Source organism: Ursus maritimus, unplaced genomic scaffold, assembly GCF_017311325.1.
Source record: "Ursus maritimus isolate PB19 unplaced genomic scaffold, ASM1731132v1 scaffold_9, whole genome shotgun sequence".
Taxonomy (NCBI): domain Eukaryota; kingdom Metazoa; phylum Chordata; class Mammalia; order Carnivora; family Ursidae; genus Ursus; species Ursus maritimus.
The window spans coordinates 39,945,620-39,964,308 of NW_024427107.1; the positions used below are offsets into that span (position 1 = coordinate 39,945,620).

The 18,689-nt window shown below is 48.3% G+C and overlaps 1 protein-coding gene across 2 annotated transcripts; it reads right to left on the reverse strand.

The window, feature by feature from the left end:
• Positions 1-5,014: 5,014 nt before the first annotated feature.
• Positions 5,015-17,125, reverse strand: GEM (GTP binding protein overexpressed in skeletal muscle). Of its 2 annotated transcripts, none has more exons than XM_040626126.1 (5): positions 17,003-17,125; positions 15,309-15,648; positions 9,125-9,201; positions 7,822-8,026; positions 5,015-6,387 (listed from the first exon to the last, which is right to left on the reverse strand). In XM_040626126.1, the coding sequence occupies exons 2-5, from the start codon at positions 15,637-15,639 to the stop codon at positions 6,110-6,112; spliced, it is 891 nt and encodes a 296-aa protein (XP_040482060.1). In that variant the 5' UTR covers positions 15,640-15,648; positions 17,003-17,125; the 3' UTR covers positions 5,015-6,109. The 2 variants fall into 2 exon arrangements, with proteins under 2 accessions (XP_040482060.1, XP_008687369.1); XM_008689147.2 differs by lacking the exon at positions 17,003-17,125 and adding an exon at positions 15,883-15,996.
• Between the last annotated feature and the right edge of the window lie 1,564 nt (positions 17,126-18,689).

The following is an 18,689-nucleotide window of genomic DNA, read 5'->3' on the forward strand; positions in this document are numbered from 1 at the left end:
TGCACACCTACGCAGAGCCACCCCTGCATCCAACTGCAGTCCTTCGCTAAAAGCCTCCACTCCTTATTGGCACCCCTGTCTCCCTAGCCGTAGTGTAAGAAGAGCAGGTGTGCCGTATTTCCTGCCTCACTTCCCCCAACATTAGGCGGGACGAGGACTGATGGTTTAGGGTCTCTTGCTCCGTGACAGTTTTCCAGACAGTCGCGAAGTCAGAAGCCGAGCCCTGACTCCAGTGTAATCTTACGCTTGCATTTGCCCCACTCAGCTGCCACCCGCCCCCTCCATGGCCTCTGCCCCGCTGTCTGCTGTGGTAGGCGTCCGGCCTCAGTGCCCTCCCGGTACAAAACCCAAACACCGCCAGACGCATACGCCCTGGCAGCCCCTCCGTGCACTTCCTGGGGTAGCTGCTGCTCGCGATGAACAGCGCCCCTCCCTGCCCCCCTACCCCTGCAGCCAGCAGCGCACACCTGCATGCGCCTGGCTCGGTGTTCCGGTGGCTTCCTCGCTGATCTCCTCACAGGGGCATCTCATGCCTTCTGGTTCCTGCCTGGCAGCTCTCCCGGGCCATGTCCTGAAGCAGTGCCACTTGGCCTGTCACATCCCAGTTTGGAAACGTTCAAGCGCCGGCATCGTCTTCTGAACCGAGTCAAACCTCTTGGTCTGGAAATGGACATCTCTGCAGCTGCTCTCCATCTTCTCTTGCAGATCGCTCACTTTCCACCTCTTGGACCACGAGAAATTAAGTGCTTTACATTTAATCCCCACAATAATCCTTTGACATGGGTATTATCCTTGTTTTACAGATGAAGAAATTGAGGCTTACAGATGCTAAGAAAGTTGCCCTAAATAACCCAAAGTACTTGGTTTCCTAGGGCTGCTGAGCTTACCATAAACTTGGTGGCTTAAAAGCAACAGAAATGTATTCCCTTGCAGCTCTGGAGGTTAAACATCTAAAATCGTGATGTGGACAGGGTCATACTCAGTTGGAAGACATTAGGGGAGAATCCTTCCTTCTCTTTCCAGCTCCTGGTCATCCTGGGCATCTTTGGTACTCATTGGCTTACCAATGTCTCTGCCCCATCTTTACATGGGCCTCTTCCCTGTGTGTCCCTTCTGTATCCAAGTCTCGATCTCTACCCCCCCCCCCTTTGTGCGCTCACTGGATTTAGGGCCCATCCAAACGCCAGAAAGATTTCGTCTTGAGATCCTTAACTAATTATATTTTACTGGTAGAAATCTTGAATAGCCTCCAAGATCAAGCTCAATGCCACTTCCTCCAGGAAGAAATTCATGATTGCTCCAGCCAAGCAAGGAATTCTTTCTCCCACCCAAGCTCCAACCGCCTTACTTCCCATGTCTCTGCTGCTCCTTTTTATCTTCTATCCTATTCTGGATTTTTCCACAGTTGTCCTCGCTCCCCACCATGCCCATTTCCCACTAACATATCACGACCTCGTTCTCGTGCTGTGTATTCCCCTCCATAGGCATAGTCAGGTGAACTCATAATCATCTGCCTCTCCCTGTATTGAACAGTCGTGTATTAGTGAGCAAAAATGTAGGATGCTTCAAAACCAACTTTTCCCCCATGCTCCCGCTTCCCCAAAATGGAATTTTAAAAAATAGCCCAGTTTACTTTTCCACATTGAATCCAGTCATTTTAATAATAATGTTTTCCTTCATTTGAATCTTATCTAATGGCAGCAAATCCAGCCCCTTCCAGGTGTAATCCTCCCATGGTTTTTTCAGTTTCTTCTTACCACCAATGCCACCTTCTTTAGCTTTTGGGGACAGGCAAATATACTATTTTCGGGGGCTCTGAGGACCCGGGTAATGTCTTAGTATAGTCCCAGCACCCAGCGATGCCCGGGCGCCTCATAAAGTTGAGGGAGGCACGAGGGAATGAATGAAGGCATAAACGTTTCTCTGGAGTAGAAGTCCTCACAGTGAATATATTTGCAAATGACACTACAGATAAAGGACTGGCATCCAAGATCTACAAAGAACTTCTCAAACTCAATAAACGAGAAGCAAATAAACAAATCAAAAAATGGGCAGAAGATATGAACAGACACTTTTCCAATGAAGACATACAAATGGCTAACAGACACATGAAAAAATGTTCAAAATCATTAGCCATCAAGGAAATTCAAATCAAAACCACACTGAGATACCACCTTACGCCAGTTAGAATGGCAAAAATAGACAAGGCAAGAAACAACAATTGTTGAAGAGGATGTGGAGAAAGGGGATCCCTCCTACATTGTTGGTGGGAATGCAAGTTGGTACAGCCACTCTGGAAAACAGTGTGGAGGTCCCTCAAAAAGTTAAAAATTGAGCTACCCTATGATCCAGCCATTGCACTACTGGGTGTTTACCCCAAAGATACAGACGTAGTAAAGAGAAGGGCCATATGCACCCCAATGTTCATAGCAGCAATGTCCACAATAGCTAAATCGTGGAAGGAACCGAGATGCCCTTCAACAGAGGACTGGATTAAGAAGATGTGGTCCATATATACAATGGAATATTACTCAGCTATCAGAAAGAACGAGTTCTCAACATTTGCTGCAACATGGACGGCACTGGAGGAGATAATGCTAAGTGAAATAAGTCAAGCAGAGAAAGACAGTTATCATATGATTTCTCTCATCTATGGAACATAAGAAATAGGAAGATCGGTAGGGGAAGAAAGGGATAAAGAAAGGGGGGGTAATCAGAAGGGGGAATGAAACATGAGAGACTATGGACTATGAGAAACAAACTGAGGGCTTCAGAGGGGAGGGGGGTGGGGGAATGGGATAGACTGGTGATGGGTAGTAAGGAGGGCACGTATTGCATGGTGCACTGGGTGTTATACACAACTAATGAATCATCGAGCCTTACATCGGAAACCGGGGATGTACTGTATGGTGACTAACATAATGTAATAAAAAATCATTAAAAAAAAAAAAAGAAGTCCTCACAGTTCTCATGCGCTGATGACCTTGACAGGTCTCACCTCACCTCACCGCACCGCACCCCTGTGAAGCGGGTGTTACGGCTATTTCCACGTCACAGATGGGAAACTGAGCCTGAGGGAAGAAGGAAGTTCCTCCTGGTTGTGCATCTAAGTGATGAAACCAGAGTGAAGCCCAAGTCCGTCTGACTCCAGAGCTGTAGAGCCTCTCAGGCTGGATCGCGCCCGGCGTCGTCCCGCCGCGGTTCAAACCGAGGGAGCCCCCGTGTGACAATCCGCAATAGGCCCCGAGCTTGAGAGTCTTGGCAGCTGTTGGCCATTTGGCTGGGAAGGTCCGAAATAAGCGAGTGGGATGGTTGAATCTGGGAGAACAGACAATAGCGGAAACAAAGACTGTGTATGTTCAGGGTGTGTGTGCGTGTGTGCGGTGTTGTGTATGTGAGATGTGGGGTGAGTGGTGTGGGATATATGTGCTGTGTTTGCTGTATGTACACATTTGTGTGTGTGCTATGTGTGGGGGGTGAGGTATGCATGGTGTATGTGGGCTGTGGCGTGTGCGGGGTGGGGTATGGGATGTGTGGTATGTGTGTACGGTGTGGTCTGCGCGTGGTGCATGGCATAGGGTGGGGGTGTGGTATCGTATGGAGTGTGTGTGCTATGTACGTGGGGGGTGGTATGGGGAGGGTGATATCGTGTGGTGTGCGTGGTGGTACCTGGAGATGAAAAGAGCTGTGTCTACAGGAAACAGTTTGGGATACTGACAGATGCAAAGAACTCCGAGTCATAGCTGGACTCTACTCCAAGCTCAGACACTTAACATCTCAGCTGGGACAGGTCATCTATCCCCCTGAACTTGTTTGCTGTAAGATGGCCTGTCAACTTCATGGGGCTGTTGGGAAGGTCTATTCAAGAAGAAACACGATAAGAGCCCAATATACACAAGGGACTGCATTGAACAGTATAGGAATAAAAGGGAAAAGTAGCGGTGCCCGATTTTAAGGAGTTTCCATTCCATTTAGGGGAAGGCAGACATATAAAACTTACTGATTTATGCAGAGTGGAAGGTGTATGATAATGAAAATGGACATCTCTTGAGCTCTTCACGTTTGGCAGATTAAAAGATGTTCATCTCACAATCTTAACGAGGTAGGTGTTATTAGCAACCCCATTCTGGAGGTGAGAAAACTGGTGGCCACAAAGGTTTAGCCTTTGCTCCAAAGACACACTGATATGTAATGGCAGTGATGTTGCCTGTGAAACCTGAATGTTCACTCTTATCATCCCCTTGTACTGTTTCTTTGAGCAATTCAAAGAGGCGAAGTGCACAGAGATGGGTACCTTGCGCTCAATTTGGAAAAAGGAGAACAGGCCAGCAGAACCGAGTCACAGGGCTGGTGCTTTAGGCAAATTCAAGGTCCCATGGTTGTCACGATTAGTGTGTGTCTGATTACAAACTCAGAAACATAGGCAGGGTAAGTGACAGAGGGTACACGCAGGGGCCATTGATGTGAAAGGGGGACACCGGGTCGTTCCACATCAGCAAGGGGTCACACACCACCACTGGATAGATAACCACGTGAGGAAGGTCAAGCCATAATAAAGCCAGCAAGGAGGATTTGGTTAAAGCTTTGCCTGGCAAGATAGATCTCAGGCTGAAAATCACCAGTTGCCTTTTTTTTTTTGCCCCCTAATCTTTATAATTTCCTCTAATGTTTTAGTCAAGCTTAGGACCATGAGTGTTCAGGGAGCAAAGGCCCATCTGTTCAGTCAGGAATTTGCCAAAGTAAAAGATCAATCTGGCTTTTATTGTAACTTAGCATTTAGAGGACCCCAAATACTTCCCAACTGCATTAGCCAAAAATAACTGCATTATTGTGAATCATGGTTCTGAAGGAGAGATGTCAGGGATAGTCTTTGAAACAAATAACAATGGGACTCCCACCAATGAAAAGAAGAAATAAAATAACAGGTATGTTTCTGTAGAGTGTTCTTGCTCTAAAAGCAAATGGAAAGAATCATAATCGTCTTATTCGGGAAGGAAAAACATTGAAGAATGCCTTTTTTTCCCAAAGATTTTATTTCTTTTATTATAAGACACACAGGTAAAAACTTGCATATTCTGAAAAAGATAGAAAATGGTAATAAAATGGACGTTTTTCCTATTAAGAAATATATTCATAAATACGCTTTATCAAATGTTAAAATGGTTATTATTTTGCAAAAAAACAATAAATAGAGCAGAGCTGTGGCATACAAGGGTCAACCTAAAGTACTGGAAATATTTACATTTTGTGTTTTATAAAAATTCAGACCTTTGTTTATATTTCCAAATTTGGCATTTTGCACTCCAGGTTATCAATAATTCAGATTTTTAAAATATATTCTTGATGGCCCCAGACTTTAAAAACAATAAAACATCAATGTTGGTTTGACTAAGTAGAACTTGATTTAAATAATTTTCCCCTAAACAAAAAATTATAAGACACAGAAGCAAAGATATGATTTTTGATCCTATAAGTGGTACCTGTATTGGTTCCCAATTCTACAAATTTCTGGATCCCCAACTGTGGGCATGGAACAAAAATTGTTGGCTAAGCTTTAGTTTCCAGCAAGGTCCATCATTTCTTTTCACAGCTTGATGGAGCAGTAATAGTCATGATTATGATGAGCCCGGTTCTATGATCCGAGCTCCATGAATATAAGGTACAGAGAAAAAAATTCTCCCTCCTTTGGATAAATCCTTTGACAGCTGTCCTATATTTGTCTATGACCCACTGGCCTCAAATTCATGTATCAGAACACTGGGTAAAATTTTAATAACGAAAAGTTCTTGTTCTGAGCATTCTTTTGTAGGCTTCAATTCTCTACTATCCAGAGGAGAGAGGAAACACATGTGAACACCAAACACATCCTCGAATGAGTCTTGGTGTTCAAGTAGCAAGGTCAGGCTTTTCCTGTAAATAAATACTGATTTTACAAAGATCTTTCGTTTCCCATGCGTTATGTTGCCCTTGAGGCTAACAAGTTAATTCCCAGCTACAATGGGGGAAGCCATATCTAATAATACTTAAGGATCCAATCTAATATAGATTATCGGTCCCAAAGGTGTTCAACGATGTCCATCAGGGGGACATCTGGGGTGACTCTGGGGGCCTAGAGCACAGAGAGGTCATGGCAGGATTTGGACTTGAGCTTGAAGGCCATATTCTTGTTGTTTTTGGCCACGATCTTGCCCCAGAAGCGCCGGGCTTTCCTGGGGATGCTCTCCCTCCTTTTCTGGTAGGCCAGCCGCCGCTCATTCTTCTCCTTGCTGTCCCGCCGGAGGCGGACCTGCCGCACGATGCCCTCAAACAGCTCCTTCACGTTGTGCTGGACAGCCGCCGACGTCTCGATGAACTTGCAGTCGAACACCACAGCACACGCTCTCCCTTCTGGTGAGGAGAGGAGCGGAGAAGAAAGTCAGAGGAGCTCCACGGCACACGGCCGAGCTGGAGGACTCCTGACTTGGAGCTGGCTCAAGGCAGCTCTAGGTCAGTCGGTCCTGTGATGGTGACACGTGTCCTCCCAGGGAACAGAGAGAGGCAGAGTGACAGGAAGACTCGCGGAAGCGCAAGAGGTGGGCTTTAGAGCTGGTCCACCACAAATGCACGGTGTGGAGGTCCAATGTCATCAGATATAGTAATATCGACTCTAACAATAAAAACCACAGCCTTCATTAATTGCACTATGTTACCTGAAAAATGCAGTCCCCCTCCCAGACGGATGAAGAAACTGAGGTGGGGGCGAGCTTTTCAACGCGTGAGGGAGTTCACACAGCCCGTAAGCGACAGAGGTGAACCCAGGCCTGCTTCGCCCTCACGCTCGGATTCTTAACTCTTTCTCCTGACCTGGTTTCCCCAGATTGAAAAAGAATCCTACTATTTGACTTTCCTCTCTTAAAAAACAATGTTAAAGCTCTGATGAGGTATTTTGAAAAAATGTTGATGATTTCACAAATGTACAAGACAGTTAGAGCAAACTGTGTAACCAAGCTTTTCCGGAGCAGCCTTCATGGCAAACGTTCCATTCTGTTCACTGACCACGTCTCCAAGTTTTGGTTAGAAAAAAATGATCAGTGTAGACAGTCGTCTCCTAAGAGTAAGACGTTCCCGAGCTAGTTGTATACATGAAGTATTCATCAGGTTTCTTTTCTCCTGAGTGGGGCCTGGCAATGCAGTGTTTCATTTTTTACCATTGCACCAGGAACCAAATCTGTATTAGGCCAATAAAATCTCAAGGGCCCCAAAAGCACTTGGGGAATCACCCAGCAAACAGGCGATATCCCTGAACTCAGCATGAAAATGTCTACGCGACACCATCAGATTGATGCCTTCACGGAAACTTAGGAAGCAAAAGGTAGGGGACGGGAAGGTGTTCCTAGGGTCTCCAGGAACCAGAGGGAGCCACAGCAGAATTCTTATTCTCAGTGAAACCCCCACAGTTTCCCCACATCAGAGTTCCCTTCATTCTTACATAAAGACACTACTTTTATTTCGCTGAACTCCTAAGAGTTCCCTAGAGAAGAGAAAAGTACAAGGAGAAAAGGTTGGGGAGCACCAGTAAATCCCCAAGCATGATCTTTTCCCTAAAGGAATTCCAGGGTGGGGAAATGGGAATCCAGAAAGTAGCCCAGATGGACAAGGCAGCGGCCATCAGCACAGAGACAGTCTGCTGGGAATGCTGGAGTCTTCTACACAAAACTCCACAGAGCATTTTAATGAGTGCCTGGTTCCAGCTTTACGAAAGAAGAAGAAAAGAGCACCTAGGTGAAGGAAAAGCAGGGGACCCCAAGCCAGTCTCCCTGGGGCAGGCGCCACCCCTCTCACCTGATACAGACACTTCCCGGCACCGCACCAGGTCGCTTTTGTTGCCCACCAAAATGATAGGAATGTCCTCGGTCTGCCGGGCCCTGCGGAGCTGGATTCGCAGCTCGGAGGCCTTCTCGAAGCTGGCTCGGTCTGTGATGGAGTAGACAATCAGGTAGGCATCTCCGACTTGCATGCAGTGGTCCTGGAGCCATTCATTCTCCCCCTGATAAAACGAGAGGAAACTCCCTGAGTGCTGGGGGGGGGAGGGGGTGCTGGGAAATGAAGCATCATTTGCAAAGAAACAGTATGTGTATCCCAGGAGACCCTGTCCAATTCCTCCTACAGCTTAAGTCGATAAATTATACAACGACTCTGCCGAACCACATTTCTAATTTCTATCTAATCTACCAAAAATGAGCCTTCTTCGACTTCCCACAACTCCCTTTTGCCTTTCCCAACTGATGAAATTTCGAACACTTCTGTGAGACGAGGAGGGTTCGCTATCAACAGAAGGTCTAGCATATAGGCTCAGAAGCCCAAAATCTGTAAAAAGCAAATGTTGAAGACTAGTATTAAGAATGTCAACTTCAGGGGCGCCTGGGTGGCTTAGGCAGTTTAGCGTCTGCCTTTGGCTCAGGTCATGATCCCAGGGTCCTGGGATCAAGCCCCATGGCGGGCTGCCTGCTTGGCGGGAAGCCTGTTTCTCCCTCTGCCTGCCACTCCCTCTGCTTGTGCTCTCTCTCTGACAAATAAATAAATAAAATCTTTAAAAAAAAAAAAAAAAGAATGTCAACTTTCATTGAATCTGGTTTTATTTTTTTTATTTTTTTTTAAGATTTTATTTATTTATTTGACAGAGATAGAGACAGCCAGTGAGAGAGGGAACACAAGCAGGGGGAGTGGGAGAGGAAGAAGCAGGCTCATAGCGGAGGAGCCTGATGTGGGGCTCGATCCCAGAACGCCGGGATCACGCCCTGAGCCGAAGGCAGACGCCTAACCGCTGTGCCACCCAGGCGCCCCTGAATCTGGTTTTAAATAGCTTTAAATGATCATCCGTCCTTGTTGGCACTTTCCCTAAAGCAGATATACGTTTTTGTCTTTTTTTTAATAGAACTAAGGGCAAAACACTGCAACTTGCTTATTATTCAGAGCTCATTTGTGAATGACCTCTTCTTTAGAACAGTGTCCTACTTCAGAAAAAAAAAAAAGCTAATCAAGAAAATGAGCCCACCTCACCTAGAACGCTGAAAAGGACAAGATCACCCTTGCACCAAACGGCCTGTGGGAAGGCAAGCTGCGGAGAGCTACAGGCTCTGCATACCTTATTTTCCCACATGTCCAGGAGTATAATTGTTGCACTTTCCCCGTCAACAATCAGTGTTCGCTCGTAGGTATCTTCTAGAAAAGAAAGAACAGTGATACTGGAGTCAGGAAAATAGACAACACTTTTACATGAGCATCATGTAGAAAATCATGCAAAACATAAGCTTATTAAATATGCAATTAACAATGCAAATATGCAGATACTCACAAATGCAAATTACTATTTTTTAATCACCTTCGACAACATTCTACGGATGTTCCTCCAGTACTTCCTAAGCAGAACACCTATGTCTTCTGTATGTGTCTCACTGAGCCACTTGAAGTGAAAGGCTTTCGTTTTCATCATTCCTAGACCTTTGTTATAGGAAAACCATTCATAAGGAGAAACTCACTGAGAGCTTTGGACTCAGAGTCAATGGATGATGCCTTGAGAAAATGCTAACCACCCAGTGGAACCGTAAGGCTCATCCATGAGCCTTACATGGAAATCCACTGTCCCTTTCAGTGGGGTGATTACTGGCAATTTCGGGAGCTCTGGGCTGAGACACTTTTCCTGTTTTGAGACACGCAAGAAAAAACCTTGAGACTATCCCTGTCTTGGCTGAGGTTTTCTCCCTTAAAAAAATACAGTTCCCTAGGAATAAACGGGTTTATTTTTCCATCTTAAGTACAGCGTAAGTGCGGCCTCCAGCTCCACGTGGTAATGGAAACTTTCCTCCCTGCACTTGAGCCCAGACTGAGTATAGGTGAAGGGTGAGCAGTACAACGGACCGGAGCAGCTCCGGCCCCCAGAGATCAGTTGGGGGATAGGCCTGGCTGAGTTAAGGGATTTTGCAAGAGGGATTCCCATCAACTGCATCCAAACGAGCCCATCCCCACTCTATTTTCACAGTGAAGTTTCCTGTTTTAAATTTCATCATTTGAAAATTATGATTTTCATAATGATTTTTTTTTTTTTACCATTTTTCTTGCTTCTCCTTTGGCCTGAAATCTGTTCCCTGGAATATCCAAAAGGCTTGTGCCCTTACGTCCTTCCAGGAGAAGTGCTCCCTCACCATCTACTTAAAATTGCAATACATCTCCCCTACCAGTATTTCTTACTCCCTTCCAGTTTTCCTTCACCGTACTTACAGGTACCTAACATGCAATCCACTTAACTTATTTGATTATTTTCTGTCCCTCTCACCTCCGGAAGGTGAAGGCAGAGATGTGCCTCAACGCTGTTTACCGCTGTATCGCCCCGCACCCGGGACAGTGTGCAGCACACTGCAGGTGGGCAAATACTTATCAAATGAATGAATGAATGAGAACTACAGCACTGGGGATATAAACACAAGCAAACCTGAATTAGAATCTGGATGCCATTCCTTTTTAACTATGTGGCTCTGGACCATTTAAGTGCTCTGAGCCTCAATTTCTTCATCTATGAAATGGGATTGATAACCGTATTCATGCCTTATGGTTGTGTGACAATTACCTACGTTAAGCCTCGGCACAAAGTAGAAAGGGAATAAATATTAGCTGTTGTCATCACTTGTTCGGATGGAGGAAGCTGGTTCTTGCCAGACATGGCGTTTCCTACTATTGCTAAAACCTAGCTTAACAGTGCTACACTGGGGAAACCAGAGCATCTCTTGTTTTATAGTAGTGAGGGGTTTATAAAAAGCAATGCTCCTGGTTTAAACATTTCTTCATCTAGGAAATGGAATCAGCAGAGGGAAAGGAAGGAAAACATGGACAAATGGGAAGAAAGTTAACTAAGGATGGGATGGCTCTGTCTTTCTGTCAGTCTCCCTGCGTCCACAAGGTATCATTCTAATCAATGGTAATGGTGTCCCACTGGGGGATTAAAAGTCTGTTATGCCCATCCTGTCTGCCATGGACAACGTGCAGCATGAATGGGATCACAGTGGGACGCACACTCTGGCTTACCGCAGAGTAGGGCCTCATGACGCAACAGGCATATTCATGCAGCCAAATGGTCAGAGGCTGAGCAGCACAGAAGGGGGGCCGGCTGACTGCCCCTTGCTACCTTGGATTTCTTCTCTTTTCTCTAAAAGCCTTCCCTGTGTTCAGGAAATCCAAAACAGCACCTTCTCTGTCCCCAGCCCACCACTCACCACCCAAAAGCAGGTACAAGGGACTCACTTAGGTCCCCAGCAGTTCAAACAGAAACGTACTACACTGCAATAGCTAGGGGGAAAAGCAAACCCGAACCTTCCCTTGGTTTAAGAGATACCAGATCATTACCCTAGAGAAAAAGTGGATTAAGGATTACACCTTAAAAAGCAGATGCCTAACTGCTTTGCGGTTCTGGAAGATTCCTGACCTTAACCCTGCCTGAAAATCATTGTGCTGCAAACCCAAGAGCCTAAAACCATAGATCTCCACCCTGTTTCGCTGCATTACACCTCATTTTATATACTGCCTCTGGCTACCCGCCCCACAGATTCTTCAGACACACAAAGCATCCTGTTTCTCGGCCCTCTGCTAACCAGGAGAGGGCCCTGCCTGCACCCAAAGCTCTAGTTTCTCTTCCTCCCCTTGTCACTCGCCTTTTAGCCTTCTCAAGGCTAATCAGGTGAGGAGAGGGGAGATCAAAGAATATGAAATTCCGAAGAGTCCTTTGAAATTTGCCCTGGGTTGAGGGGTGTGGAGCCAGGGTTGAGGACTATCGGCTGGTAGGACTTGTCAGCATCCTGGGTCTGGGGAAGTCCTCACGTCTCCAGTGCTCTCGCTGACAGCTGGGGTGTACCTGAACACTCCGCGTAACGAGAGAGACCATCCTGAGGGGGTGGGACGGAGCTTCTAGCTTGGTGACAGTCGCCATCTCCCCTGGACTAGCACACATCAACCTGTCTTTCATTTGACCCCCACTGTGTGTGGAGGACCCTCCAGTCCAGGACTGGTTCAAGTGCTGTGTGGGACCCGCACAGGTGTTCTCTCTCATGCTAGAACGGGCTCCGGCAGACTCTCAAAAGCTCTGAGTTCCAACGTCCCTCTCCCCCAAAACTCTCAACTGCGGTCAGCTGTCCTAGCCCAGGAGATGCCAAGGGTCCGTGAAGGAAGACCTGCACTAGGAACACCGTGCTGGCGTCTTGCGACGTCTCACGGACCCCTGGCCAAGAGTAGGACGAGAGGGGATGGGGACCAGAAGCAACAAAAGTGCCCGCTTGGGAAGATAAGCCCAGGGAAAGGAAATGGTAGATTCAGAATCGGCTCTAACGTGCATTCCATACTTCGTGTGTGCCAGGCACTGGGCTACGTGCTTAGCATGCGTTCTCTCCTTGACTCCTCTGACATCCTGTAAAGCAGCGATTGTCCCTGTTTCACTAACGAGGAGGTCTGAGGAGGGTCACCCCTTCATGCAAGGGCGCTCAGCTATGTCTGTACCAAAGCCGGGCTCCGAACCCACGGCGACACACTTAAGTCCAGTGCTCTTTCCAGACTCTCCGTGTGCAGCTGCTGTACCTTCCCACCCACTTCAGGGCTTCCAAACCCCAGTCGTCCTTAGGGTCCAGCTCCGAGACCACCTCTTCCACGAACCCATTTCTGATTTCCACAGCCAGAAGTAATCTCTCCTCTTGATTTCCCACAGCACTGTCCTCGCACCTCTTTCAAGACACTCATCACACCCGATCTTGGCGTGCAGCTGGCGTGTATCTGTCTCTAGCACACGTACTGTAAGCATCTTTGGGGGAAGCCCTAGGACTCTTTGCACGGCCCCATAGTGATTCACCAAGTTCCATGGTGTATGTTCATAACTATTTAGGAATGAATGAAGGGACGAATAAATAAGGGCATTAAATGTGTAGAGAGAGTCGTAAGATTATTGCAATATAGCTGTAACAACATCCATCTTTATTAGAAGAAATTCTGATGAGAGTATTATGTAGAGGGTTTTTTTATGGTTAATGCTGAAAAAAGAACAATGTGGAGGCATGCCTTGGAAAACCTTCTTCTTTGGAAACACGAAGCCACTAGTGATTCCAACAGCTGCCTACAGATAAGAGATGTAATCCTAGACAGTATAAATTAAGTTACTCAAATAGGACACATTAGATAGGATGGCCCAACAGACAAGCTTCTTGCCAAAGATTCTCTGTTGGAGGAGATAAGGAAAGGATTTTCCCTTCGCGCCCCCCCCAGCCAAATACTGGAGCCTGCCTTCCCAAATTCCAGGTACGAGTCAGTCTCCTTAACACTCTGTGCCTATGGGGAGTCCACCCTCCAGGGAAGCACCACACCACTCTAACAGACAAACATTTTTGAAAGTCTGCTACCCACTAACTTTTTCAAGACCTCCCTCAAAAAACAAACAAAACTCCTGGTTGATCTCTTCCTTCTGTCAATCTCCCGAAACACTTTACTGTTACTTCTTACAGTGTTCACCAATTTCGCCGTGCTCTGAATTACAGCCACGGCCACTTCACTCCTTCCCAAGAGGGAATACTGCATCCTATGCATCGCTGGGTACCCCTGAGCCTAGCACGGAGCCAGGCATGCGCCTGATACTCACAGCACGTGGGCGCTAAACCCGGGGGCTGCAGGATACAGTGAATGCACACAACTCGGTCTGACTCCCAGCCATACCACAGACTAGCTCTATCACCCTGGGAAAGTTACATGATGTCATAAGCCTCCGTTTCTTCACCTATAAAATAGGATATTAACACAAAATTGGTTCAATTTTTGTTTTATCAGGAAAAACGCAGGAGAAGGACTCAGTATAGCATCTGGGACGTAGCAGGTTCCCTGTCAATGGCCGTGCAAGAACATCCCCAAACTAAGATTACAAAGTCCTGAGTTCTAATTCCAGCTACCCCACTGATTCTAGGTAAAACACTTGGTATCCCTGAGGCCAGTTTACTCCTATGAGTACAGGAATTTTATAAGAACCAAAATTAACAGTAGCAGATATAAGGTACCCAAGAAAGCGCCTCTCCCATAGCAAATGTGCATTCTAGTGTTCATTCCTCCCTCCCTTTCTCCTATACTGACAGTCACCCACCAGCCTTTACAGAGAAAGAGAAAATCAGCCTTCCGATACTGACCCTATTTCTCCTTGACTCTCATTTAGCTATCGTCCCTGAGATTCCAGAAGTGAGGAGAGAAATCAATGTTCTATCAATGAGTCATCATCTGCAGTCCAGCTCAAGAGCTGCCACGTGAAGCGGTGAACTCCCTGACACTGGAGACAGTCAAGAAGAAACAGCCGAGATGGGCTGACAGGAGGGAGGAAGGAGCAGGGCTCCTGTGCGTCAAGCAGAGGGCAGAACCAACTCACCACTAAGGCATCTCCTCACCCTGGGGTCTGTGATTCAGCTGTGAGCTCAAGTGAGAGTGCAGACAGACCATGACACCTGGGCAAGCACTGGAAGGTTCTTCCGTTATGTTGATAGGTGCAGATAAGGACCTGCAGCTCCCCTTGTCACATATGCTAAGATGGAAGCTGCGGCTGAAAGTCACTGTATGAATACAGTTGACAATCAGTACTTCCCAGAATACTGTGTTATGCTTTACATGTATTTGAGGAACACACGCATTTTTGTGATGATGTCATCTCAAATCAGTTTTGGAAATAGGCGAGTCTTAAATAATAAATATTTTAAGTGAGATAGTACATGGAAAATTGTCTTGAAAACCTGTAAGACTCTATACAAACATAAGTATCACCATTGATATACTTAAAAATTTTTTTTAATATCGTACTATTTCAAATAGAGATATTAAACTATTTTACACCCTCAAAAGACTCTAATAATGGTGGAAACTGATGAATCTACCCTAATCGTTTTTGAAATTGGTTTGGTTTTAGGTATAACCGTGGAAAAAAGCTGTGTCTACACTGAGCTCTTGAAAAGTCCAGCTCAGAGTTGGCGAACGCCAGAGGAGGGATCCTGACCCTCTGACCCTGCCCTCTTTAATCTGTCTACACCCCAGTCCCTGCAGAGCTGGAATCTAAGAAATTCCCTTTCTGGCCTGGGTTCCATCTGCGAGCATTTGCATTTTCTCGTCCTGAGGACCCATGCCAGGCCTTTTCTGGGGACTCAGCTTCCCCAGCCCGTGCCAAGGACGCATAATCACCACTCCCAACTCTGCAGAGAAAGGATCCACCCCCTCGTTCTTTCGGACTGGACCCCTGCTGATGGACAGAAGCCCAGTGGGGCTGGGCCACCTACCTCCCAGCACCTCGCAGTCGCTGTCCATGCTCTCGTGTACACCTGCAAAGATGTTGGCCAGAGTGGACTTGCCCACCCCCTGCTCCCCTATGAGCACCACCCGGTAGTAGGTGTTCCCCGACTCGGAGGAGATGACGGAGTCTGTGGAGTCCGAGGACCAGCTCCGGCGGCAGTGGTCCTCCGGGGCAGCGCAAGGGCGGCCGCGCTGGCCAGACTGGTGGGGCTCTTTCTGGACCATCAGGTGCCTGCCGTCCGCCGGGATGCTCCAGCGCTGCTGCTGCGGCTGCAGGCCCACAGTGCCCTGGCGCATGGTGACGTTATTCAGAGTCATCGTCGGGTCCTGGAGAGCAAAGCAGCCAAGGGGTAAGCATTAGTAAGCATGAGCGAGAGCTCAGGGGGCTCAACCACACAGTCAGTCATCAGTGGCATCTGGTTAGATGCGGTGAGACCCAAGTAACCCTGACCCAAGGAACCCCAAGGACGCTGTCCCCAAATCCAAGAGGCTTTCAATTAGTAACCAGTTCCTCAGGCAGACTGTCCTTTGCAAAAAGGAAACAAGTACCGTGAGTATTACCCACTGTCCTCTAGCTTCCTCCATCCTTAAGGAAGCCTTAAGGAAGCCCACTCAGCACTGACACAGTGGCAGCCCGAAGAAACCAGCAGCCTTCGGAGGTGGCTTGAAAAGCAACAAGTTAATGGAGCTGGGGACCAGCTGGCCAGGTTAGCTGCTCTTGTCTAAACATGGCTCTTAATTGCACCAGCGTCCAGCGGGCTTTTGTGCCTGGGTGGGAAACACGTGGCAATGACATCACTCCCTCTGGCTGGACTGGACAAGCACTTATTGGAACTTCCATGTTTAGTAAAGTTGCCCTGATGCTTTCCAGCTGCCTGAATAAGCTATTATTTGGGGGCAAAAAAGAATTTCTGTGTGAGGTTTATGCCTGGGCTCTGCCCTCTTGCCCACAGACATCATGTTTCAAAAATCCCAGCCCCAAGTCCTGTTGTTCCTGCAGGGAAATGACCTGCTCACCATCGGACCTATCGAATTGGCAGAGAAAATGTTTCACTCTCATTAAACCACGTCCACTCCAAAAGTTCTTAAATTCAGCTCAGATTTCCACCTTCCTGAGGAAAATCAGAAGGCCAGAGACTCTGCTAAATGCCATTCAACAACTTCGCTACAACTTTTCCTTTGCAAGCCTCCATCCCCTTGTACGGAGGTTTGTTCTCTCCGGCTACTCGAGATAAAGTAGAAGGCTTCTCATGTGTATAAGCAAGATCATTCGTGAGAGTGAGAAATGCACACTCCCCTTCCCAGACTCACACCCACACTCCACACTCCAACACGCCGGCCACTAACGGGGATGACCAGCCGGTTTTTCAATCTCATTAAGCAGTGCCTCAGTTGGCCGGCTGGCGTTCAAACAAAAGCATGACGTACCAGCAAGGGCTGCCCTCTGACCACAGAGTCTGCAGGAGGAGGTGACCCTCCTACTGAACTGAACTAAGGAACCTGATGACAAATGGCATCCTCTGCACCTTAAACTGCCCCCGACCAGAAAACCACTGCGCAGACGGCAACTTCCAGGGGCTCTTTTCCCAACTTAGAAAGTTCTGCGGGCTGGGAACGCCCACTCCGCGCCCGCCCACGCCCACCGCTGTCCAGAGGACCCCTCCCCAAACCGCCCGCTTACTTGACTCGGCCGGCCGGGTGCCCGCGAGTCGGCGTGTGCTGCGTGGGTGCGCGCTGCGATGCGGGGCCGCCGAGCGCCGGGTGCTCGCGCCGTGCCCGCCGTCCGTGCCCGCCGTCCGTGCCGCCGCCCGCAGCCGCCGCGGCCCCGCGGTTTATAGCGCGCCGGCCGGCCCGCACCGGGGCTTTTCCGTGACGTCAGCGCCCCCGGCGGGAGGGGGCGGCTCTGCAGCAAACTCCGACTTGGAGCCACTTCGCCGAGGCCGTTACTCACAGTCATGTGACCCCTCTCTCCCTTTTAAAAAATAACGAGGGTTCCATCCCGGGCTCCTTTATTTGGTTTTATTTTCTTTTTACCAGGTGGGTCCAAGAAGCTGGGAAAATACGCTGAGTGCCACTTAATCGCGCTTCTCGGCAGAGCGCTTGCGAGCTGTCGGGACACAGGGTGGAGAAAGGCAGGTTTGAGTTGGGACCCCGGCTTTGCCAGGAAAGCAGGGATCAGCCGGGCGCGCGCGGAGACTTCAGCCTCTCGGATGGGGCTGCAGCCACCTTGCGTCGCCAGGGCTTGTGTTAGCCGCATCTGCTGCCCGGAGAGCTGCCTCTTCCTTCCTCCTGTCACTCTCTCCCTGGAAGACGAGGGAGGAAAGCCCCGAACGCTTTGTTTCCCTTCTCTGGCACGGACCCACAGAGAAGGGGCTGGAGAGAGGTGACGAAGGGGGACAAGACCTTGAAAGGGGCAGTTCTGAAAAACAACTTCATGAGGGGTCCAAGCAGATTGTGCTAAATGCTGCTGGCCCTGCTCTGGGCCAGGATGCCAAGGCTCCTCAATCAGGGGATTAAATCAGCGCTCCAGTCAGCAGCATTTCTGGGCCGTGGCACAGAGCCAATGCCTCCCAGCCTGGGGGGAGGAGCCCTGAGGCAGACACGGGGGCCGCGTTCCCCCACCCCCACCCCCGCCCCGAGACTCCCGTGAATACAGGGCACAGGATAAATAATAACTACTACCACCACCATGTACTAAGTACCTCTGAGTACCTATGCTCAGTAGGTATTTTAGGCCTTCGCAGTACCTCAATCCTACTACAATTCTGCAAGGTAGGTATATTGCTACCCCCAGTCTATGAAGAAAAATGACACTTGGCCAGAGAGCTTGCCCAAGGTCATGCAGCTGGTTTAAGTGGCAAAGTCAGGAATCAAAACCTGGTTTGTCCGACTCTTTGCACTGCACCACCAGCTGAAGGGTTTCAGTGACCTCCTTCTGCGGACATGGGCATTTCCCAGACACTGTATTTGGAGATGACATGGGCCTTTCCAACACATCCATCCACTTCTCCAGCCAGCTTCATCTCTGGGTTGGCTGGTGGCTCCGGGAAGCAGCCAAAGGCCCCAGCATCTATTTGAGTGGCTGGCCTCTGCCGCGATTATAGTCCATTCTCAGTTACCCTGCATGCAGTCCTCTGCTTTGGGGATTATCCAAGTGACCAGCTGCTGAGACCCCCCAGGCCCCAAGCTGGCAACGGGGGGTCCACAGAGTAATAAGAATTTAGAGCTCATTTAGTCCCAGGTGCCTTGGCCCCAGTCTCCTACTTTCTACGTAAGGAAGTTGAGACCCAGAGGGATGAGTACCTGTCAGTCAGTAGTAACTAGAGCTGGAACTAGAACCTGGGTATCATAATTTCCTGGATGGTGCC

What these genes read in the sequence shown, in the direction of transcription:
- GEM (XM_008689147.2), bottom strand. Translation starts at nt 15,906, where the DNA reads ATGGAGGAAGCTAGAGGACAGTGG. An exon ending in CGACTGCGAGGTGCTGGGAG is followed by an intron (nt 9,202 to 15,308) that starts GTAGGTGGCCCA and finishes TTTCTTTTCTAG; the next exon opens with AAGATACCTACGAGCGAACA. An exon ending in TGGACATGTGGGAAAATAAG is followed by an intron (nt 8,027 to 9,124) that starts GTATGCAGAGCC and finishes TCGTTTTATCAG; the next exon opens with GGGGAGAATGAATGGCTCCA.